At 41.2% G+C, this 25930-nt stretch overlaps 1 protein-coding gene across 1 annotated transcript in view; it reads left to right on the forward strand.

Moving 5' to 3' along the window:
• The window catches only part of SYT1 (synaptotagmin 1), a 513985-nt gene extending 488731 nt beyond the window's left edge, over window positions 1-25254 (forward strand). The window contains exons 10-11 of the mRNA XM_058673480.1: window positions 18120-18253; window positions 24589-25254. Coding sequence (XP_058529463.1) covers window positions 18120-18253; window positions 24589-24795 — 341 coding nt within the window. The 3' untranslated portion in view covers window positions 24796-25254. The remainder of the gene's footprint in view (window positions 1-18119; window positions 18254-24588) is intronic.
• Window positions 25255-25930: the final 676 nt, after the last annotated feature.

A 25930-nucleotide genomic window follows, 5' to 3' on the forward strand; every position in this document is an offset into this window, starting at 1 on the left:
ATCAGTATTACATGACCTATTTAGAGGAATTTCTTCACTGCCAGAAAACAACCGCAAAGAGCCTTGCAAATGAATCATGCTCACTCCCTAAAAGTGCCTTTACAAACAAAGGCCAAAGATGGACTCCACAGAGTATATGGGTGCTGTGTGTACATTTGCTTATCATGAAGCTTTGCAAAAGTTCTTGTGAAACTTCAGTTGTCTTTAAGCATCACAAGGAAAAAGATGGCATTATGAACAACAGCACTCCTAAGAATAAAGCTAACTTATCTCATGCCACAATTTGAAATGCATGGCCATGGCTGCATTGATTTCAGCAGGGCTAACATTTCTTTCATTTGCACAGATTCTTTGTGACCCTCCGCCTCTGTGTCTTGAAGATTTTCTAAGGGTGCTGCAGAGTGATTGACAGGTGGCTGGGGAGGACTAATTTTTACCCAGTGGCCATTGATAATTCCTAAACAAACTGTGATTACATGATCATTATTTTGATTCTGCTACCAAGTCTACACACTAGCTTCTATTTGATCTCCCTTTTTGCTGTGAAACCTGCTGTTGTGACTGTACACAGATGTGGCTTTTGAGTTTCTAAGTGTTTTCCATTAATCATTGTCCTGTTGCTTATAAAGACAGATGCTGCCCCCATTTTTTCTTTCTGGAGAAATTTGGTAGCGCTTTAATGCACTTCTAAAAATTCCACTGAGAAAAATTAAATCTTCATTATGCTCAGGGAAGCAGAGAAGAACAATGGAAGCCAGTTGTTACCCAAAGTAGGTCAAGCTGATTGTGTAAAATGTTGACTTTTTTCCATTTAACAAAATTGTATAGGAACAGTTTTACCTAAAATGCATTAATAATGTTTACTGGCATGTGGCCTGTGACTCATTCTTATTGTTTCCAAAAAGAGGCATTAAAAACACACCGAGTTTTTCCATGCAATTCAAAACCCGTAAACAGTAGCTTCTCACAGAATAGTGTGTCTACCCACTAATTCACTTCTTCAATAAAGATTTTTAACTGTCCTTCTAAAGAGGCCTGCAGGTTGCATAGTAAGTTGTGAGTTCTTCGAAGTGAAGCCATGTCCAGCCTTACTTGTTACAAATCAGCCTTTTGAAATCGGACTTGGGATCCCAATGACCTGAGGCACTTCCGAACAAGACTCAAACTCAGAGAGCTGATTCTGCCCAACCGGTCCACTAAGTTCATTCACTCTGCACTGTCCTGGATGGATTTTGCCTTCACTATTTCCTCTTTGTCTGATCTTTGCTCCCAGCAATGGCAACGCTGAGCGTTCAGCACTAGCTAGGCTTCCGACCGTGAAGCGAAACTGGGAAAAATAAGAACAAAATGTTCCAACCTCATCCATGCCACAGGCACTTACCCAGGGAAGAAAACATATTTCACAGTCTTTCCCTGGACCAACTTTCCTTACAAATAGGGCACAATTGTCTGGAGAATGTCATGGAATAGTTTTGCCCCAGACCACTTCCATGGCCTTAGTTCCTCTTCTAAGGAAGCTCGTGTTCTTAGCTGCCAGCAATCCAAAGCAAAGCAAATCACTGACATCTCCTATGTCTCAAGGGTACTGTGATGGCAATAATTTAATACCGACAACCTTCAGACATGCACACTCCAGAGTTATCTAGAAATTGATAAGGTACATAATGGAACACTTCATAACATTTGTCAACTTCTATTCAACCTGTAGAGTATTTCTGATCAGAAGCTCTGAGAAGACATATTGGGTGAATCAGCTATGCTTACTGAATCCCATTAGCCAATAAAACCCTTCAGTGTCCAGGGAATAAACTCTGCCAGTCAGCTTTCTGGGAACAGCTCTCCATATGCACTGCCCGAGAAGTGCCTGTCATGTTTAACCTTCACTTGCATATGGTAAGACAATATATCACAAATCACTATTCAGTCAAAAATCACCTGTTGTATACAATCAGATTATCAGTTTATTGATTCATACGGTGAATGAACTTAGTGGACTGGTTGGGCAGAATCAGCTCTCTGAGTTTGAGTCTTGTTCGGAAGTGCCTCAGGTCATTGGGATCCCAAGGCTGATTTCAAAAGGCTGATTCATAACACGGCTTCACTTCAAAGAACTCTCAGCTTACTGCGCAACCTACGGGGCCACTTCGGCTGTGTACCACAGCTTAGCCGGTGGTCAGGAGATGTGGAACTTATTGAAAATGTCGCCTGTTCTTATGAAGCTTAGAGCTAATCCACAAATACAAAGGATGAAATAAGATTTTTATAAAAATTTGAAAAGGAGAAAGGGCCCTAGAATTTAGGTGTCAAAAGAGTTTCCACAAAGATGAGACATTAATATTCAGTTAAAGAGGTGTGAGGTCGGGGCACAAGTAGGAGACAACCAAGCCATGCGTTCCCCTGCCCCCCAACAATGTAAAGGCTGAAAAGGCAGTGTTCCTAGACTGGAGGCAACAAGAGGACATAACCTGAGATGAAAGTGGACACTTAGTAGGAGCCAGATCATTGGGGTTCACTATTCAAGAAATGTCGATGTTTCAGTTACAGAATAATTACTGGAGTGAAGACAGTATGAGAAATCATCCAGTACTTTAGACATCCCCCCAGCACAACGTATGCAGTCCAAAACTGATCAAAGCTGTGAGTGCTGAGCCATGACAGGTGTTCAGTCACAGGACTTGAGTGACAACCACTTCAGTGCATGTGACCATGCACTCTTTGATTTGGTCTCAATGTTCTCATCTGAAAAATGGAGGTAAACTTACCTCCCAAGGTGGTCATGCAAAATACAAGCAGGGGTGACAGAGAAAAGCTGATACAAGGTCTACTAAGAGCTTTTAAAAGTAATAATAAAAGAGCTCGGTGAAGGTTCTTGGCGGGCCATGGCTGGCAGACACCCTGCCTCTCATCCTTCCTGCAGCCAAGATGCCCAAGATGAAGGTCAGATCTGAAGAGGGGACTGTGAAGGAAGAACCTGTGAGATGTGCAGCTTGCCAGCTCACCGAGCTCCTGCAAAGCTGCACATAGGGCCAAGAAAGCAGCCAGCAAGAAGAAGTCATCGACAAAACAGTATAAGCAAAAAGGAAGAGAGACAAGGGAAAACAGGTCGAGGTGGCCAACCAAGAAACTAAAGACTTGCCTGAAAAAAACAGAGACCCTACAAACAGGGAGAGTCCAATCTCTGACAAAGAACAGAAAGAAGCCATGACTGTCATATGCCATGTCATCACTGGTCCCTGTCTCCCTTCTTGTACAATCCAGAGGAATATTTTTATCAACAATTATGCAAAGTTTTCAGTAGCTCTAAGAAACATTGTTAAGGAAAGTCCACTTCATCCAGTTTTTTTAAGTGTAAATGATTCGTTTTAATAACTGAAATCATTTGCTGGTTGTTTATTTTTTAGTTCAACCAGAAAACAGTAGAATACTTAACTATGGCAGGCTGTGCCTGTCTGGGTGTCAGCTGCCCATGCCGTAGATGGAATGGTTTTTATATCCCACAACACACATTGAATGGCTAGTTGGAGTCACAATTGCATATTTAATTTGTCTTGAATAGTTTATTTCTCCTATGCTGTTCAATAGGACTGCTTCCTACAGAAAACCACTCCTTGTTACCCTATCCAAACCATGTGCGCTCTTAGAATAGCTTTAGTAGTGGTAATCCATTTCTCCCAATCATTTTAACCTTCTGTGAAAGATTGAAATCTCAAGTATGTCATATATGTGATATTAAATTGCAAGTGGGTAAAATTTATGTAACAGCAACATTTGAAGAGATTGGTACTTGATAGCCTCTTCAGGAAGAGAGCTGCCTCCTAATTTGAAGCTGGAAAGTCACAGAAATCAGTTTTTAAAAATGACAAGTCATGCTTTTTCGACGTTCAATACATACGCTAAAAACTGTATATGAACTAAAACATCTGGACTGATTCTCAACACCAATTGAATCTCAATCATGAACAAAACTAAAGAAATTTTTTTAAAGTGTGTAGCTCATCCCTTGAAAGAATAAGCAGGAGGGGGCAGGCATTCAACCTCATGGCTAAGGTATCAGTTAGGACACCCACATGCAAGTGCCTTGCTCTGATTGCCAGCTCCCTGGCTCCTGGCTCCGTCTTCCTCCTAACGCAGACCCTGGGAAGCACCAGTGGTGGCTCATGTATCTGGGTTCCTGCCAATCATGTGGGTGATTGCACTGAGTTCCTGCCTCCCAGCTTTGTCCACTCTCCCAGCCCCCGCCCACTGTCAGAATCCGGGCAATGAACCAGCAGGTGGGAGCTCGCTAACACTCTCTTTGCTTCTCAAATAATTTTTTTTAATAAAAGAAGGGCTGGCACAGTGCCTCAACAAGCTAGTCCTCTACCTGCTAGTGCAGGCATCCCATATAGGTGCTGGTTCATGTCCCAGCTGCTCCACTCTCCATCTATCTCCCTGGTTAAGCCTGGGAGAGCAGCTTAGGATGACTCAAGTCCTTGGGACCTTGCACCCATGTAAGAGACCCAGATCAGCTGAGCTCTGGCCATTGCAGCCATTTGGGGAGTGCACAAACAGATGGAAGATCTCTCTGTGTCTCTCCTTCTCTTTGTAAATCTGCCTTTCTAATAAAAACAAGTAAATCTTCAAAAAAATAAAACACAATAAAATGGTATATACAAAATAGTCTTTAGACCTGGGCAGAGATAACCCTGTTCTGAAAGTCCTAGTTTAACAGTCTCATCCTGGTCCTCCTCTTGGTTCATCCCTGGGAAATGAAGCGTCCAGAAGCCCAGACAGGGTCATCTGCAGGTGCCTGAGATTCCAAGGTTCCCTTGCAAAAGAATCCCTTGATGATTCACAAGGCACTCTCATCCCCAAATGCAAATTTACACCTAAAATCTGAGGGTGAGTAAGGATATTTGGTGGCCCATGACCGGTGCTTGGATATGCAGCCTAGGATGTATGTGCATATGAAAGTTCTTACAGTACACATTAAAGCTCACGTGACTAGAGACGGGAGACAACACAGGGCCAGGAGCAAATCCTACCCATTCTCCCAGATTCCGCTGAGGAATTCCAAGACAACTCTGAATGCAAATCTGGATTCCTTGATATTATGAATACTTATTTGTCATGATAGGAGCATAGAAAATATATTACTTATTCAAAAGTCTAACAAATCGAAAGGTAAGCAGACAGCTCCTGTATGTTCCTTTATTCCACAAATGCCCAAATTCGCCTATGTTGGGAACTCAATATAGGTTTCCCACACAGGAAGCAGCAATACAGTTTCTTGAGCCATCACTGCTGCCCACTCCCACCCCACCCCCACCACAGCCCTGGTCTGCAATAGTAGAAAGCTAGAGTCAAGGTCCAGAGTTGGGAATCAAACCCGGGCACTTTCCCCCGGCTTGTGCACCAAATGCCCACAACAGATACTTTAACTGCAATTTCTAACTTTTAACTATTTAGACATAATCATATAGACTTGCTGTCACAGTTTTAGTCTAGATGAGTGTATGGTGCAGATCTGATTCTGTAGTTTGCAAAAGTCTGTGTGTCATACAAAATTCCATTTCATTTAAACTACCCTAGGCTATGTGGATCTCCTCTTCGTGAAATTCGTGTTAGGGCAATCATGAATTCCCACTAAGTGCAGGAAACCTGGGAATGACCAAGAGGAAAAGACAAGTCCAGAGGAAGTCCATACAGGGACTTCTTTGCATAAGCATAGGCACTATCCTAATACCACTGTATATATGTTTTATTAAATTATGTACCTGTAAGTGGAGAGAGATAAAAACACAAAAGTTGATGATTGTTAGCATTAACAAAAGGCTAGTTCTCTCTGCAGGTTATTTGCATTCCCTGAAATATAGAACTTCAAATTCAAATGAAGCATTTCCAGTCAAGTGAAAGGTGTCTGCCAGCTCCTGGTTCCTCTCCCAGATATGGAGGTACAAGCCATATAACAAGAAACATATACTGCCACAAGTCGTTGTGCCTATCACAAAAAAAAAATGTATGCTTGGATTTCAAACTATTCAGAAATGTATGTCTTCCCTTCCCAACAAAATGGCAAATTCTTTTAAGAATAAGCTGGATCCCATAGTGTTCGGTATACCGTCATTCCCTTACTGACCCCCTGTGGTTTGTTTCACTGCTGCTTACACTTCACTAATGCAATCAATCTTTTAGATATTTATTCAGTCGTTACCACATTCAAGGCTGTGGGTCAAGCATGGGTTTGAAGTGTCTGAAAGATTAAATACCTGACCAATAATAAATGCTCAGGGAAGGAATGAATGAGTGCATTTTGTACCAGAGCTTTAAAAACATGCTAGGAAAAATGGCATAGCCATATAAGTTATCTTAGTCTAGGAAGTCCTCAAGGTCAAAAATATCAGCCTGGAAGAATGATACGGAAATTGGAAAAGTTAAGAGCAGGGCAGGTGCTGTGGTGCAATACTTCAGCTGCTATTTGGGGTGGCCACATCCTGTATTAGAGGGCCTGGGTTCACGTTGCACCTGAGCGTCCAATCCAGCTTCCTGTTAGTATACACCCTGGGAGTCCACAGGTGCTAAGTACTTGAGTTCCTGTTACCCATGTTGGAGACCCAAACGGAGTTCTAGGCTCCTGGCATCAGCCTGGCCCAAGCCTGCTTATTGTACTTTTGAGGGTTAAACATGTAAATGGAAGATTCTCTTGTTTTCTCTTTCACTCTGTCACTCTGCCTCTCCAACGTTTTTTTTATCAGAAATAAATAACAAAATAAAGAAAACCAACTCGGGCACCCATAGCTCTAGGTCTTTTCTGTGGCCATTTTGTATGTGATACTGAATCTTGCAAAGAATTAAATGATTTCAAATTCTCCACATAAAGACCGACACTCCTACCCTCACTTCTTAAGCACGAAGCATCTTGGGTAGTGTCAATTTCAAAGCAGTGTGTATAGAATAACCTCATTTTACTTTTCACTGAGAGCTGAGGCACTGACATGTGGCGATTGACATTAATCACAAATTTGTTTCATTAAGAGCAGTGAAATCACCACTGAATTTTATTACTCTGTCATTTCCCTTTAATCAGTATAATATTAAAGCCATAGTTTATTTTTATTTTCTCTAACACTGTAAGAAAGCTGGATTTCCATGGTGGAAACTGATCTCCATAAAACCACTCGTTGTCTTGATGTGCAGGGTGCAGCAATTTCAAACAGAATATTGCAGCTTTATGAAAAAAATTGTTTCAGCATCAATGAGCCAAGATGAAATATCTCCATGGAAATATAATAGAAATCAGCATTCAAATAAAATACTTACTAACAAGCCAACCATGCTGTTCAAAGGAGATTTTTTTTGTTTGTTTTAAATGGGACATGCATTATTCATACTTTATCCATACTATAAAATCAAAACCCAGAGTAGGATACATATACATTATCAACAATCTTATGATTCTTTCCAAAAAAAATAAAACCAGTATTTGTGAAGTGGGAAAACAAAAGATGCACTGCTCATCCTCTTTGAAGCCCATGAGCTCATGATGTCACTGATGGACAGAAAGGAGAACCTGCCAAAGAAAGAACCTAATCTGAAAAGTAAATGCGTTTTCTTCCCTAAGCTGAGAAAGAAGCTACAAGACATTGCCAGCCAAGAAGTCTCAAAGGCTATTAGCTTCCTGGCCAGCAGATATAACCAAAACCTTGACAAGTCTAGAAGCATTCTGAAATCAGGAAATGAAGACAGAGTCCCCACGCCTTGGAGAAGCATCGGCAAGTCCCTCCTTCAGTGATTCCCACATCTCTTCAGCTCATAAACTTCTGATGCTTAGACAGCAAGAGAGTCACAAAACACGGAGATATCTTCAAGGCCAAACATACCGGGAGGAGGGAGTTGATGAAGTAAAACTGAGTCTGCCTGCAACAATGCAAGCAGTGCATAAGCCTGGGCTAGCCCTGTTGAGGAGCACAAGCCCTGTTTAATCATAGCATACACAGGGGTAACTCTAGTCTCACGTCATTTTCATGTTGTACTATGTTGTAGTGCCTGGAAACCATCTCCTTATAGATATGGGGAACACTGATTTGTCATTGCACATGTACTTAAAAAACCATAGCATTGTTACTGCGGCCTAGTAACATTGTTACCTATGTTATTTCATCAAGTAGAAAGGTGTAATTTTTTTTTTTACAAGAAATGTCTTACTAGTGACCTTTCTCTGGCAGAAATAAGAGACTAAGCTCGAATCTCCAGGAAAAAAAAAATCAAGCCAAATTTGCCATTTGCTCTTTTGTTTGCTTTACTGAATCATTTGTCTTTCTTTGTTTTTGTTTTTGTCAATCAACTCTTACAAACAGTTTATTCTTGGTCATTCCACTAAACTCTTTGTAATCATCCAAAAAGCATCCAAAGTAATTACTACTGTTTCTGCTTAAAGATTCCCAGAGCTCAGGGGAAAGAGGTTTGTGTTAAGGATGAAGGATTCTGCCTTCAAATCTGAATAGAAAAAGTGTGGGGCTCAAGCCCCTCCCCCCCGCTCTTACACCTGCCCTGAAATACACCCCATATATGAAGCCTCTCTTCGCCACAGCCTTCACCTGCTACTTTGCAAATCCATATGAACATTTTCAATCAAGTCTTCTGCAGTTATGTAGTCCATTTGGCAATGTTAACAATGATTGCCAGCATCCAATGCTTTTCCCACCACTGTGCTTTCCGTTTAATTCACAATAATAGCATTTTGCATTTATGTTGTCTCTTCAAAGTGCTCTGCCACCATTAATGAACTAAATCAGACCTTGCTATTTTATGACCTGTCTCATTAAAACAGGGTTGATTTTCTCTGTGGGAGTCACTTATGTAGTGTTGTTTTCATCTCACAAACATTGCACTTAACCAGTGTAAATTGTATGCTCACGTAGAAAATTTTCAAGAATATATTTTTAATGCTACATTCCTACCATAGCATTACAGAAGGCATTTAAATCTATATAGGCATTTTAAACTATAAAGACCCATGAACTCTTTAATGCAGTCTTCCCTAAGTACTTGCAAATTATTTATAAAGACCCCCTCAAGTAAATATATTGAAACTGCCAGTGATAGAAATAGAAACAATTTGTTCCGTGAATCCTATTACTATTTAATTTGTGGACCGTTAAATGATTGGCTTGCTGATGAAGTAAGGCTTATTCAATACTCATACAAGGAAAACAGCAGTTGGCTTAAAGAAGCTGGATGCTAAATCTACTGTGTTTTAACTGTCGTCTGTGTTAGTGCTGAGTGACTTTATACAAGTGTTTAATGGCTCCTTCCTAGAAATTGATCCAAAGTATAAAGGAAATGTCTCTGCAACATAAGAATACACACAACTTCCAAGTTTCGGAGAGATGGGATCTTGGAGACGGTAGATTGAAGAACTCCATAAACACTGGTTGGTTCCCTCCCACCTTCAGCTTCCCTTGTGGCAGAGCTGTCAGAGTGCTTGTAGAGAACTACCCTATCCTACAACTCTAATGGTCACAACAAAGTTGAGCCCACTCCAGCTCCAGTGTTCAATCTGTCTGGTCCTTCTTACTGATTCAAGCATGGGCATATAACATAAGGAGGTCGAACCCAACTGAGGCCATCCCATTCTCTTCATTACAGTGACAAATACAGAACAAGCATTTTATCTATGATAGTGCCATGAGAGGAAATGGAAACCCTATGTGCACAGATGCTTCTTTCCCTTGGTTGATATTATGTGACGATATGAGACTTGTGGCTGTGCATTCATTTACATCCTCAAGAGGAAAGCATAGGAAACCTGGGATGACAACCGTGTGGAATTCAAGGGAGACTCCACCGAAAGCAGAGCATAGGCAAATGTTAAAACCTTGTGATGTTGTTGGGTTTGCATTAGACAGGAACTAGACAACTACTGTAATAAGCAGATTCTTGAAATACAGGGGCCCAAAGAGACACATGTTCATAGGTAGATAAGTGGCCAAGGCTGATAGGAAGTTTGAGGCAGTGGGGTCACCCTCCTGCCTTGTTCTACTATCCCCCTTGGGTGCTGCCTTCATGTTCCCACGCAAAAGCAGCTTCACCAGTCTCCCATCATAGCCATGTTCCCATTACAAGAACAAAAAAACTTATTTTTAAAAAACAGGACTTAATTTCAGCTCTGTTGAAACCTCGGTCCTGATCATGCTTTTCTGTTGGCACCTGTCCTTTATGTTGTAGGATGGTTAGCTGATTGTGTCTGGTCTCCCTCCCCTAGATGTCCCATGATCCTCCTCTACAAGTTACAATAAGCAAACATGCTTCCAGATAGGTCAGACATCTAGAAAGCAAACCAGAGCTCCACTGAGACTTAGTACTGTAAGGATGTGCTATGGGATGATACTATAGACATTATCTCCACAAAAGGAAAAGCCCGAATGTACACAGTTGGCTTCATGGAGCAGTAAGTCTGGGAGAAGTATTTCTAGCTGACTGAATTAGTAACCAAGTGAAACCACAGGGCTCCTATTGCTAAAAAAATAAAAATTAAGGCAAAGTGGACTTCAGGAATTCATAAGCAGATTCATACTCTCCACCACACAGCCCCACTTCTAGAGCTTTTCGTCATATAAGCCAGTAAGACACCTTTACAATATACACCATTTTGCAATAGGTTTCAAGTCACTTTATGTTCTAAGACCAAACTGAAACGAGTAGCACTTTCTTCCCCCTACAGAGTGCATTGAAATGCAGGGATCATTAGCCACAGGAAAGAGATGAAAGGAATAGGAGGTGCAGTTACTCCAAATCTGGGTCCTGGCTCAAGAGAGATTGAACAAAACAGCTGAAATGAGTCTATTCCTTATCAAGAGAAGTCTTGGGCTGAAATGGTCGCCAGGGCCCCTGGTCACTGTGGTAGTTAAGAAAGAAGACACTGATTAGGTAGAATCATCCAAATGAAAACTGCAGGCATCTTGCATTATTTCGCTTTGAACTGCTGCTTTCTGGGTCTCATTGTAAATACAAAAAGCCTTTAGCAGCTCCTTTATGTCTCACACAAAAGGATCAATGCTTACAGCCAGCTGTTTGGCAATTATATTTGTATGAAGTTAGCATAATTTGACACTAGAATAGCCTAAGGGAAGAAGGGGGTAACAATATTCTAGGGTATTCACAGAGAGGATGGAATAGTAAGGAATAAAGTTCCCAGTTTACAAGACAATGACCTTCCCAAAGTTCATCTTGAAGCCTGTGGTTCTAAATTTAAAACACATTTTTCCCATGAAATACTGTTTTATGTAATTAGATTAACACAGAAATTCTCTCATCACAGGAGAGAGTCATACTTTGCTGTAATACGACAAGAAATATAACAGGCAGCCTCTGACTAGAAAAAATTAGTAAAATTCAGCAAAATCATGACTTTTTAAACCAAACTTAAGAGGAGGAAGGGGAAAAGGCATTCAGGCTAAAAGACAGCTAGTTCAAAGACACAGCATTTTAACTGAGAAACAGTGAGGATTTACCGTGAGCAGAGCACTGAATGACAAAATGGACTTGGAGTTTAGTTTGCATGATCATTTTTACTGAAAAGGATTGCATGATTAAATATAACTTTAAAAACTGAAAAATGCTTTGAAGAGGAATATGTTACTGCAAGAACGATTAGATTTCTGTCTGAAATGTAGCAATGGATTAGAAAGAATTAACAAGAGAGGTAATATTGGAAGGAGGTGGGAGCCAAATAGGAGGACTACATACTGTCCACCTCTTCAGCCCTGGGCAGTAGAGGCCACCAGCTGGCAGAATCACAGAATGTTCTTTTATCCTCAGCAGAGTTCACAGGCTGGGATTTGTGACTCAACATAAAACTGGTCAAGGAACTGGCGCCGTAGCCTATCAGCTAAAGTCTTCACCTTGCATGCGCCAGAATCCCATATGGAATCTCGTATGGGTGCCAGTTTGTATCCCAGCTCCCTGCTTGTGGCCTGGGAAAGCAGTTGAGGAGGGCCCAAGGTTGTGGGACCCTGCATCCATGTGGGAGACCCAGAAGAAGCTCCTGGTTCCAGGCTTTGGATCAGCTCAGCTCTACCTGTTGCGACCACTTGGGGAATGAATCAGCAGACAGAAGATCTCTGTCTCTCCTGCTCTCTGTGTATCTGACTTTCCAATAAAAATAAATAAATCTTTAAAAATAAAAACTAGTCAAGCAGGGTCTGCATCCAGATCCCAGAAAATAACTCATGAGACCCAAACTTTCATCTGTTCACTAGCTCAGAGCCTTCCGCCACTCTCTTCCACAGTTAGCCACGTTTCAAGACTCCACTTGGGTGCTTAGGGACAGTAAACAATTTGGCAAACTTCACATTGTAGCTTTAACTCCATAATTTCCTATTCCTTACTCTGGATAAGAAAGGGTGAACTGACAGAAGGAAATAAGGCATGGGGGAGGTGTTAGATGGAAATCAAAAAGTAAAGAAAAATCAGACAATAGAATTTTGAGTAGAAAACACAAAAATAGTTAAAGGAGGAGGCGTGTAGATCCCTCGCCCAGCTCCCTCTCCAGGCTACCTTTTCCCTGACAAATCTCAAGGCTGAGAAACTCCTTGCCTTTGTTTTTTCTGCTTTAACAGGATAAGGATAGCAGGCACCCGTGCATAATGTGCTCGTGTGTACCAACAATAGCTGGCCTCTGAATCTGGGAGAGAGGATCCATAAATCACAGATTTGACTAACACAATCTGAGAACCTCCGTAATCACATTCCAGTTAGAATTCTCAACTTTTCAGTTAGGCGTGTGTTGACCTATTGATTTCGGGCAAGGGAGACAGCTGTACAAGCTATAAAGTGAGTTTCCCACATAAGTCAAGGCGACCTCCTAAAGGCAATAATGAAAGAAAGCCTCCCTGGCCTTCTATCTCACACATGAGTAAGTTCTTCATGAATGATCCAGCTGCTTAGAGCACTGTGCTTTGAAGCAACTTGGCAGAAAGGGTTTGCCCATGTGCTGCTGGTGGCCACCACTTCTGTTGAGGGTGGAAAGAGTGTGATACACAGAGGCAGACTTAGAGATTAGTTCTTTCCCAGAATTCTAATAATAATAATAATAATAATAATAATAATAATAATAATAAGTGCCTAGCACACTTTGAAGTAACTCAATGTAATTGTCCCAATCCTATGGGCTGGATATTCTTATCTTCAATCACTTTCCCACTGAAAGAATCATGACATAAAGAGATGAAGTAGCTTGTCCAAGATAACACAACGAATACTTCATTTAGCTAAGGTCCAAGATAACCTTGCTTTGGAGTGCGTACACTGTTCTGACTTCCCTTAGCAGCATGTAACCAAGAAGGGAAGGTTTGGAATTAGCAACCCCAGTTTGAGCTCCTGTGGTGGGTACAGAATCAGCTTTTCTGAGATCCAATTTCTTCACTGAATTTCTGAGAATTAAAGGAGATAAATTTAAAATTTTAAATATATACATATGTGTATATACACACACATATATCAAGTACCCTAAAGACATTTTTAAAACATATTAAACTTTTGTGCAGTTGATTCTCAGCTAGTATTTCATCTAATTTCATTAATGTTCCCACATACCCTGAAATATCCGGATATAAGTCATGTTTTCTGATGATGTTCATTTTTGCATTAAAAATAAACTTCTAAAGGTTTTTACTTTTAAGAACAGAATAGTTGCTTTCAGAAGAGAAATGTCAACTTTTTTAAAAGACCATTTTCTAGACCTGTTAAAAGTGACTTTAATCCCTGACCTTTGCTAAACAATAGCCTCACATTTCCATTGTTGCCATGACAAATTACTACAAACTTGGTGGCCTAAAGATAGATATATTTATTATCTTTTAGTTCTATAGGTTAGAGCAGTCTGACCCATTTAGACAGGAGGAATAAATTCGAGATTGCCATTGTACTACATGGAGACAATATTCAATGACAGAGTATCATATTCTTGAGAATTGCTAAGAGGGTAATGTCATGTCTTTTCACTACACACAGTAAGTATCGTGATAATAACACTTATGTTAATAAGCTAGACTTAATCATTCCACCTTGTATTTGTATTTCAAAACATTGTATTATACATGATAAATATGTCCAACTTTCACTAGTCAACTTTTTAAAAATTTTTTGAAGATTTATTTACTTGAGAGTCATGCTCACAATGAGAGAGGGAGAGACAGAGAGAAACAGAGAGAAAGAAAGAGAGAGAGAGAGAGACCAAGACCTTCCATCCACTGGATTCATCCCCCAAATAGCCACAAAGGCCAGGACAAAGCAGAGCCAAAGCTAGGAGCTTCAGAAGCTCCTAGAAGCTAGGAGACCTCTGGGTCTCCCACTAGGGTAGCAGCAGCCCAAGCATGGGGCCACCTTCCACTGCCCTTCCTAGGTCATCTACAGGGAGCCAGTTTGGAGGTGGAGTGTCTGGGACAAGAACCAGCCACTCATATGGGATGCCAGCACCAAAGGTAGCAACTTCACCCACCACACCACCACACTGAGCCAAAAATAACTTTTAAATGAATAAAAACTGAAAGTTGGACACAGGTCTCCCTGAGCTAAGCTCAAGGTGTCAGGATGATGTTCTGTCAAGGCTTCAGAGGGACATCACTGCCCTGTCTTTTCCAGTTTCTTTAACTTTCCAATATTCCATGACTTATAGCCTTTTGTTCCATCTTCCAAACCAGTGCTGAAACATCTCTCTGACCCTTCTTCTCTTCACATCACTTTCTGAACAGAGCCAAGCACAAGTTCTGGTTTTAAGGACTGGTGTGCTTAGACCAGGCCCTTGTGGATGAGCTGGGATGATCTCATCTGAAGTCTTTAAACTCATCATTTTTGCAAAGTCCCTTTGCCACCTAGCATGGTCTCAGATTCCTAGGATCGGATATGGACTTCATTAGAAGAGCTCATTTTCTGACCACCAAAACTGTGAATGTTAAGAATAGAAAGCACCCTAAGTATATTTAAAAAGGGGGGGCTTGCAATATAAAAAAGTTTGAGGGTGACCAAGTTTGAGTCCTGAAAAGCTTAAGTCAAAAAAACTATATTAACAAGAAGGAAACAAGACTCAGCTAAGCTGAATTCTGACAGAAAGAGCATCCGATAATGTGGGACAAGGATGACAGGGTCACTACAATATTAAAACCAATGAGGGACCTGCAAAGTAGCCAACTGGAGGAAATTTGCATTCATGGCACCTGAGGTGTTCTGTTAGTCATGAAAGGCATTTCCAGTCCCAGTTTATCATTTTTGACATATTATCAGAAAAACATAAGAAAAAAATGACCTTCCTTTCTACTAGTGTTTTTTGAAAGACTTTACTGTTTTTTAAGATAAATCAAATAAAGCTAGTGAAGCATATCAACTCTTTTGCCACTTTCAGCAGCAACGTAGATCATTGAAATGGCATCCAAAAGGGTTGGCAGTGAGGATAACGATTCCCATGTATGCTTGCTTTTGGGCAAAGAATCAGTCCCTGCAACCAGAGGAGCAGAGTGCCTGTGGGTAGCAGCCCAATTATGTAACTTGCATCGTTCCCCATACTATTTACATGTTTCCAAAAACCTTGTGGGTGTTTGCACCCCCTGCACAGCATCCAGCAGCCATACTCAAGAAAAGCCAACACTAACAGGCTTATTACAGCCTATTTTATCATTCCTGTAAAATCATGTCTTATTATGCAATCATCAGGATTTCTAAGCCCCAAGATGCTCTGAAATAACAAGCATTTGTTTGGTGGATCAGCTCCTACAACAGAACAGATTTAATTATATAGAGGCCTACTTTGTGGGAGAGATGAACTTGGGTTTGAAAAACATGTGTGCCCTTAAAGCCTAGGGGACTCATAGTGAGGTGGGTATATTTCCATCTAGAAGACTCAAGCAGTGGTGAGGGAGATAGGAACAAGGTCTCGTTATCAGAAAAAAACTCCTGATGAGCCAATGAAGGAACAGATGAAATTAGAGAAAAATGAAAACACACACACAAAAAAAGAAGAAAATAAGAAGAAAATCAGTATGAGACCCCAGCTTGCCGGGTCAGAAAGGTGTTATCCTTAACTGAATGCAACAGTTTAAAAATCTCCCAATTACACATATCTGAGGAATTTGAGCTGGGGAGCAATGAGAAGACAGGGCTGGAAGTCAGGAGACCCAGACTTATTCATTCCATAAAAACTGCAGATACACCAGGCATTTGTCCAATAAACTGAGATAATGAGTAAGGCAGACACACTTTTTGTCCTTCAGGAGTTAACGTTTTGCTCAGAGATAGGAAGAGGGAGAGATCAAAACAACCTTTTGTTATCTGCATTTTTCTCTTCCCAACTCCTCATGTGCTAAAAGGAGAGAAACTGGAAAGTTTCGGAGTGCTCAATTTGAATGATTAAACTCTTTTTTTTTTTCATTTGTGCTGATTATAGATTCTGGTATTTTTCTACAATCCACACAAATTAGTTATATATGAAACAGACAAATGCTGGAGAGATTTTCCTTTCAGCCCCAGGCACGGACTGTTACTGACCTAAAGGGGTATGGTCCGTCATTTGTAGCAGGTGTTGTAAAAACATCAGCCCTCCAGCGACTGCCTTGCACCTTCACCTTTGTCTACCAAGGATCTTGAGAAATTGACTAGAGATTCTGCTCTTTTCCCAATTCCTCTGCACGGCCGCTGTGTTTTGCTTGAGCACTGGAAGCTTTTTTTTTTTCCATTCAGGAATGTTCAGGTACATCACAGACCAACACACAGCAATGGGCTCCTCTAACCCTCTCCCCTTCATCTCAGCCTAAATGTTAACTCCAGACAGAGGTCTTATCTGAGTCACCTAAAACTCCCATTCCTGCCCTCCCACCCGCCTTCCCTGATCATATCTATCACACCTTCACTGCATTGTTTTTTTCCTTCCACAAACTCTTGTCAACATGTAATTTTTTGAGGGGGATCTCAAGAAGTTTGCTACAAATAGAATATGTTGATGCAAAAATAAATTTAAAACCATGTCCATGTGGGATCCTCATATATCAAAAAGTTCACAGATGTGCATTAAGAAAAAAGTTTTGAACCAAATGATATGTAATTTTTTCTTTCCATTTTTGCATGAACCATTTATGATTGTTCAAAATTTATTTCTTTTGGAAGACAGAGAGAGGGAGGGAGGAGAAAAGAAAGAGGATGAGAGAGACAGAGAGAATTTCCCAAATGTCAATTTACTCCTCAAATGCCTGCCCCAGCCAAGGCCTGCCCAGGCTGAGGAATCAAATCTCTCCTTTGGATGAGAGGAAGCCAACCAGCTCCCCACAGGGCGCCGCACACTGACAGGCAGTTAGCCATGCAGGAACTCCAATATAGCATGCGGGTGTTCCCGGCAGCATGGGAACTGCTACACCAAACACCTGCCCCTGAACAAACTTTCCAAAGCACCCTTGGATATATTTTGCCTCTTTACAGGCTTTTTGTTTATTGCCCCATAAATCTAGAGTTCCCTCATAAAGACAGGTGCAGTCTGTGTGTTCCCCACTACGTTCCTGGGGCCTCACGGTGCCTATTACAGGCACTCAACCAATATGGGTTGAGTAAATAAAGGAAAGCATGAACTAGCTCCTTTGTCCTCTCTGTCAAGAGTTTTGTGCCCATTCAGGGTGTGCAACAGCCAAATCCTTTGCCAGCTCACAAGAGCCAATTGTTAAACATTCAGGGATTTTGCAAATCAGTTGTTAAACTGTCTGTGGCTTGAAATCGGCTGTGGCTAGCATACTATACCACAGACATCTGTAAATGCTACTCATCGGGACTTGTTTCCAAAGAGCAAGCCTAGCAGGATACCACTGTCTCCATCTCCTAAATCAAACTGTAAATACTGAGATACCGTGGCAAGAAAAAAACTTGCCCTTAAGTTACCTAAAATGTTTCAATAAAAGATAGGCATTTAGCCTACTGGTTTGAAATGCCTGGGTTCAATTCCTGGCCCCAACTCCTGATCTGACACTAGAAGCTGGTGGAGATGGTTCAAATAATTGTTTGTCACCCATATGGCCTGTTGGAAACACTTGATCCTTTTATTAGCTAAAAAATGATCTACAAGATGTGACTCCAATCTAAAGCATTGTTTGTTTTCTGTGGTTTAGATCCTTATGTGAAGATCCATCTCATGCAGAATGGCAAGAGGCTGAAGAAGAAAAAGACAACAATTAAGAAGAACACTCTTAACCCCTACTACAATGAGTCCTTCAGCTTTGAAGTACCTTTTGAACAAATCCAGGTAACGTCAAACCTAATTTTGTCTTCCTATTCAATTTCATTCCTTCAGACCACATGAATTATACACAGATCTTGCAAATGATCAGCACACAAGCCTTCCTTAGACCTGCCATTGTCTTTCCATGCCCATTTGATGCTTGGCTGACCCCAAGAAGGACACGAAATGGACAGCACAAGATGTGCTGAATCATCAGCCAAAAACACCTAGTGCTCTAGGCAGCAGAAATAAAAGTCGGGAAAAGAAAACCAACAGCTCTGCTCATTCAACAAGGGCACTGACAAAGGTTGAAAGGCCAGGAGAAACTGAGCTCTCACTGTTTAGTTACAGGCTAGTAAGGAATTGTCCTTATCACAGCTTTAGAGCAAAAAACAGATAAGTATGTTTGGGTTGATGATAAAACAAAAATGTATCTTGAGGCTTTATTAACAATTAATGGTAGAAAAACCCAGCTAACCTGCATATTTAATTGTTTAAACCCAGCTGTGTGTATCTGTGTTGGAGTGGATACATATTTTTATAAAGATGATGCCCTAATTTGCTAAACAAGAATTATAAGAAATATTCTGTGAAAAGGTTCTGCAGTTCATTGGGGACCTTGGGGTGGTGGCGGGTGGCTGTCTTCCATCCCAGGGTACAGAGGCTTTGGGGAGGCTGGCTGTGGCTTCTCCCCTTATCTCTCCCTTCCCTCCCCCCACCCCGATACAGGAAGGAAAAAAAATGTGGAAATAATGGTCTCACCCTCCTTCCTGTAGCCCTTAACCCTTATCACCCTAATTAACTGTAAAAATCATCAAAAATAAAATTATCGAAAGAAAAAAATTCTGTGGTTAACATGTTCAGAATATGACGCACATATGGACATAATGACAGTGTGTGATCTCATTATGTATGGATTAAAAAAATTAATCTTCTCATTCATCTCCACAGAAAATTAAAACTGAAAGTTTATATCCAGTAACTATGAGCTGTTTATTGCTAAATTTTAATGGGAATCAGAGTAAAATTGTATAAAGAAATGCTTTTTACATGCTATTTAATGAGTTGAGTGCATCTTTTCAGAGTTTCAGAATTTTCCTAAACTTGGAGAAATAGAGTAGCCAAAAAAAAGGAAAGCAAGGAACCTTCTAACAGCCCAAAAAAAGCAAACAGCAGCTCTTATTTTTGTTATCTCATCTCTTATGAATACCTTTATTATTTGAAGAAAGCGCATAGCTAAATATACCATATAGTTATTATGTGCCTAGGTTCAAGCTAAGCACTTTATATGCATAATTTCATTTAATCCTTATAATAACCATGTGAGAGAGAGAGAGAGAAAGAAAATGAGGCTTAGTTCTTGACATATACAATAGGCCTGATAATAGAACCATGTCAACCTGAGAATCTGCATATAAGAGAAACTGGAACAGCACCAGCCCACAGAAGTTTAATAAGTGGTTCCCATCATCACCATTTTCATAATGCTAATGTCATCTCTCTTTTCAATTAACAGTTTATTAGAAAAAAATCTCAAAATAAGGTTAACCCTACATACAAATTAGCACTGTTCAAGGCAATACTTTGTGGTGAAGGAAGCGTTTTACAATCTTTGCTAGCCAATATGGTAGCTACAGGTGGCTAATGGGCACCTCCATCACCAGTGTGACCAGGGAACATGAGTTAACCTCAGTTTAAAATTCAATTCAAACTGCTTGTTGCAGAGCAGGGGAGGCAGTGTTGTGCCACATCAGGTTAATTTGCAACTTGCGACACTGGCATCCCAAATTAGAGCGCTGATTTCAGTCCCAGTGTCTACACTCCCAATCTAGCCATATACTAAAGAGCCTGGGAGGCAACAGAAGAAGACTCAAGTTGTTGAGGCCCTGGCACCCACATGGGAGACACGGGTGGAATTCCAGCCTCCTGGCCCAGATATGGCTGTTGTGGCCATTTGGGAAGTAAGCCAACAGACAGATGATGTATGTCTCTGTCTCTCTCTCTTTGTCATTCTGCATTTCAAATAAGTACGTTTTATTTTTGCTTTTGTTTTAACTGCAAGGGCCAGCATAGTGGGTCACATACCTGCCTATAATGCTGCTATCCCACGTTGCCACCAGTTGAATCCTAGCAGCTCCACTTTTGATCCAGCTCCCTGTTAAATACTCTCAAGAAGGCAGCAGAAAATGGCCTAAGTGCTTGGGCCCCTTCCCCCCACATGTGAGACCTGGATGAATTCCACATTCCTGGCTTTGACCTAGCCTAACCCTGGCCACCACCGTGGCCAGTTGAGAAGTGAAGCAGCAAATGGGAGATTTCTCTCTCTTTCTCTCTCTCTGATTAACTCTGCTTTTCAAAATATTTTTTAAATTTCTATGTCACCTATTAGTAGCTACTGTATCATATAGGGCAGTTTAAAATGACCAAAACTAACCAATATCCCCACTATCCTCACGTTGATGATTTTTGGTTGGTTTTAAATATGTATTTTACTTATTTGAAAGGCAGAGTTGCACAGAAAGAGGATACCAGTGAGCTCTTGCATTCGCTCTTTTACCCCCTAAGTAGTCTTACCAGCCAGGGCTGGGCCAGGCAGAAGCCAGGAGCAAGGAACTTCTGAGTCTCCCGTGTGGGTACAGGGTCTCAAGCACTTGAGCCATCTTCCACTGCTTTCCAGGTAAATTAGCAGGGAGTTAGATTAGAAATGAAGTAGCTTGAACCAGCACCTTTATGGGATGCTAGCATTGCAGGCAACTGATCAACCTACACATGACATGGCCAGCCTCTGGTTCATGGTTTTTATGTAGCTTTCTCATATATATTTTCACATGTGGCAACTTGGCATACTTACTTACCTTCAACATCTGTTACTTAGGTAAATGGCATTGCTGACAATGCCACCTTCCTATTGATAATCACTGCTTTGGACTTTCTTGGCAAATTCTCAAGACATCAAACAACTGATTTTGTAATATGTGTTCAGTGAACTCTTTTGAGTTCTAAGATTCTACTCCTCTGGAAATAACATTTCCTAATTCCACAAAACAATACAAATGTGGTGTTGAGCCTTCTCTTTTGAGCTATAATTCTTATAGCTTTGGGGGGGAGTGCTTTTCAACAACAGATTGCAGAAAATGAGCATATATTGCAAGTGAAGCACATTAAAAACAAGGCACACGCTGGGTTTCTGGGACAGCAATTTTGGAGGAGATAGCATTTTGTCAAGACAGAGAAACCTGAGCTGGATATAGAGTGTTAGGCACAGAAAGAATGAGCACTCCTTGCACTGGATCCTCCCTCTGCTTCTGGAGTCAATTTGTTACTTTTCCTCTGTCATATTGTTATTTTTTTCCACCATGCTTCTTTCCTAGTCTTTGCATATCTCTAGAGGAAACAGCGGAGTGTTTCACATGCAAGAAGAGGGATGTAGGACTCCCATATGTGGAGCTGATATGAATATCTGCCCTTCAGTCTTTTTCATCTCTATGAATAGACTATAAGAGCAGCAAAATATGCTTTCCAACAATGCAAGAAAAATTTTACCTCTCTGCTTTTTCCCCATAAAATGTAAAAGTAAGCTATAAATGCAACTAGAATAATGAGCCTACAGCCACCACCAGGATATTTTGTCTTGAATGCTACTGATCAGTTCATTTGTAAGTGCAATAAACAAAAGTTGCTCCACATCCCAAAATTCTTCTCTTTGTGCCCACCACTCCCCTCCCCACCCCCTTCCCTTGTTATGAAACCCTGATGAATTTAGGTAGGAATAGTTCTGAGACACAACCTTGCTTCTGGTTCCAGATACCATCCAGTGGCTAGGTAATTCTTTCAACAACCAAGTCACTCCAGGACCACACAATGAAAGATTGTGTCCTTTTCTGCCAATGTGTTGCATTCTGCATCCTGGATTGCATTTTGAAAAGTCCTTCTCTGTTCTCAAGCTGTATATTAGTGATGTCTCTTAGGACTTTGGCACAATAAATCAGTCCTCCGAGCCCACCGTCCACTGGAGGGTTATCACTCCGCCACACCTGCATCTGGCCCTGGCTCTCATAATTACATTTTCTGCTACATTTAACTCTGGTCACAAAATATTTTGCATTGTACTTTATTCTAGATGGGTGCCCTCATATGCTCTGAGGAAGCATTTATCACTGAGGAAGCATTTATCACTTAGGAAACAGAACTAAAATTTGCTTTGAAAAAGTGTTTATTCTAAAGGCAGAGTTACAGAGAGGAGACAGAGAGGTTTTCTATCCACTGGTTCACGCCCCAGAAGGCCAGAGCAGAGCTGAGATGAAGCTAAGAACCAGGAGCTTCTTCAGGGTCTTCCATATGGGTGCAGGGTTCCAACCAGTTGAACCATCCTCTACTGCTGTCCCAGGACATTAGCAGAGAGCCAGATCAGAAGTGGAATAGCTGGGGCATGAACCAGTGCCAATATGGGATCCCAGCACCACAGGGAGGAGGATTAGCCTGCTGAGTCACCATATCACCCCAAAAATGTATCTTTCATACTATGATGATTTGGGTGCCTGTATCAGGTCAGTCCATTTAAAACAGTCGGTTGTGGGGCCAGTGTTGTGGCGCAGCATATTGTGATATGGCCTGTGATGCCAGTATCCCATACGGAAGCCAGTTCATCTTGGCTGTTGCACTTCTGATCCAGCTCCCTGCTGGTGTGCTTGGGAAAGAAGTGGAGCATGGCCTCAGTTCCTGGGCCCCTGTACTCACATGGCAGAACTGGATGGAATCCTGGGCTCCAGGCTTCAGTGTGGCCTAGCCTGGCCCTTCTGAAGATTTTGGGTGTGAACCAGCAGATGGAAGATCTATCTGTATGTATATGTCCCTTTCTCTCAATCACTTGGCCTTCCAAATAGATAGAAAAATCTTAAGAAACAAAACCAAAATATCCCAGGTTGTTAGCAAGTCCTCACAATCTGAGGGAATCATTGAGGTAAACCCTATGTGCTATACAAGGTTATTTCCACTTAACATCGATGTCACATATGCAGTAATTAGTAAATGCTAATTGATAAACCACATGAATAAGAAAAAAAAAATTTAGTTGCTACTTTCCAAATATTTTCAATATAGTGCCACGCTTTCTCGTTGTAAGGTTGTCTGGATTTCCGTATTAATTTTCTGAAATATACTTGCTGTCCCCCTGCTGAAATGGGAGTGCAGCATGTGGTTGCTTTGGGAAATATAACCAAAAAGAGAATGAATGGCCTAAGCACTAATGCCAGACTGTTGCTGGTTAGCTCATCGCAGTGAGTGCAGCTAGGGAGTGATGGAAGCCAGCCCAGGCGGTGTGGCCTGATGGTTTAGAGCTTGAGCTCCAGAAACAAAACCACTCATTTCTTCTACTATCTCAGATGGGTTACGTAACATCTCTGAGTGCCAAGCAGCGTTTCTTGTGTAACAACAATGTTGATAGGATCTACTGGGAAGACAGAACTAGTTCATATACAAGACTTCAACTAATGCAAAGCACACAGTATGATAATGACAGTGATGATGGTGAGGTAGCAATGGATAAATTGAGGCTAGACTCAAGTTTTCTATTTTTGAAATATTTATTTGAAAAGCAGAGTTACATATAAAGAGAAGGAAAGAGAGACAGTTTCCATCTGCTAGTTCAGTCCACAAATGGCCACAATGGCCAGGGCTGGGACAGCCAGAGACAGGATCCAAGAACTCTGTGTCTCCTGGCTGGGTAGCAGGGGTGCAAGCATTTTGGCCATCTTCTACTGCTTTGCCAGGTGTATTAGCAGAGAAATGAATTGAAAGTAGAGTCTGGCAGCCTAACAGGTTAATCCTCTGCCTACAGTGCCAACATCCTATATGAATGCCAGTTAGAATCCAAACTGCTCCATTTTTGATACAGCTCCCTGCTTGTGTCTGTCAGGGTTACAGAGGGTTGTCTGTGTCCTTGGGCCCCTGCACCACAGAGGACACACAAAAGAAGCTCTTGGCTCCCAGCTTCAGATTGGCCCAGTTCTGGCCGTTACAGCCATTTGGGAGGTAGACCAGCACATAGAAGACCTCTTTCTGTGTCTCTCTTTCTCTCTCTGCAAAATCTGACTTTCAAATAAAAATAATTAAACCTTGAAATATAAGAAAAAGAAAGAGGAGCAACCAGGAATCAATATGGAATGCCAGCCAGCATTGTCACAGGTGGCAATGCTGGCTCCTGGATTCAAGTTTTTCTGTTCGGTCATTTTTATCCTCGCTCTGGTGACTGAAGATTGACTCTTATCTCCAGTTCTTTTGATCTTAAGGAATTACTCTAACAGGGCTTTTTTCTCTCGGTGTGGACGATCCATAGTTACTGTGTATCTGTCTTCTTTCAGAAAGTGCAAGTGGTGGTGACTGTTTTGGACTATGACAAGATTGGCAAGAATGATGCCATCGGCAAAGTGTTTGTGGGCTACAACAGCACCGGCGCGGAGCTGCGACACTGGTCAGACATGCTGGCCAACCCCAGGCGACCCATTGCCCAGTGGCACACCCTACAGGTGGAGGAGGAGGTGGATGCCATGCTGGCCGTCAAGAAGTAGAGGAAAGAAGCCTTTCTGCATTTGCCCACATAGTGCTCTTTAGCCAGTATCTGTAAATACCTCAGTAATAGGGGTCCTTGCATTTTCCCAGCCATGCATTCCCAACACAATTCAGTGGTATTTCAAATCTTGTTTTAATTTGCACAAATTTCAGTGTAGAGAGCCCCTAAACCCTTCATCATATCACTGCCCTCCAAATCTAATCTTCTTTTAAGCAATATGATGTGTAGATAGAGCATGATGGAAGTTATTTATTGTATCACACTGTTGTATATACCAGTATGCTAAAGATTCATTTCTAGTTTGTGTATTTGTATGTTGTAAGTGTTTCCTAATCTGTGTATATCTAGATGTTTTTAATAAGATGTTCTATTTTAAACTATGTAAATTGACTGAGATATAGGAGAGCTGATAATATATTATATGGTAAATATAGTATCGTCTGCATTCCAGCAAAAATATCAACTTGTAAGGCACTAGTACAGTTAACAGGACATCTTAAAGGACAACTTAAATCCAAGCTTTCTATTGAGTCATTTGAGTACCAAGGTCTGCTTATACCACATAATTGGGTGGATAAATCCAATTTTGTAGAATCTCTTCACAGGCAAAACAGCATGGTCTCAGCAGCGGCCTGGCCGAGCTCAAGGAAGCATAGCCACAAAGCAGAGTAGTATCTGTTTGTACCTGTCTTGTAAAGCTCAAACCCCAGCTTCACTCTGCCATTTGAGGAAGCCACTGGACAGGAGTCAGTGGGCTCACATTACTGCATCTATAGTGACACTCTACAGTGTTCAGTGTGTATGTGTGTGTGGGTGCATTTTTAGGGGGGAGTCGATGGATGGGGGTGGGAGGGACAGAAGCTAAACAGAGAAGTCAGCATTTCTGAAATGTTGCCTATCATAAAGAAAAAAAAAGTAGCTCTCCATTATCACCTTTCTATAAAATGTGCATCCTGTGAATTCTGCTCCAGATTTCACTCCTATAATAATTCCAAAAGATTTGCACATTAGACTTCGTAACAAAAATATTTTATTACACAAAACCTGACTAGAAGGAATGCAGAATATTTTTAACACAGCAATCTGTGCTTATTACACAAAGCTACTTTGTGGTAAACAGACAGTATTGTAAT

This window comes from Ochotona princeps, chromosome 15 (genome assembly GCF_030435755.1).
Source record: "Ochotona princeps isolate mOchPri1 chromosome 15, mOchPri1.hap1, whole genome shotgun sequence".
Classification (NCBI taxonomy): Eukaryota; Metazoa; Chordata; class Mammalia; order Lagomorpha; family Ochotonidae; genus Ochotona; species Ochotona princeps.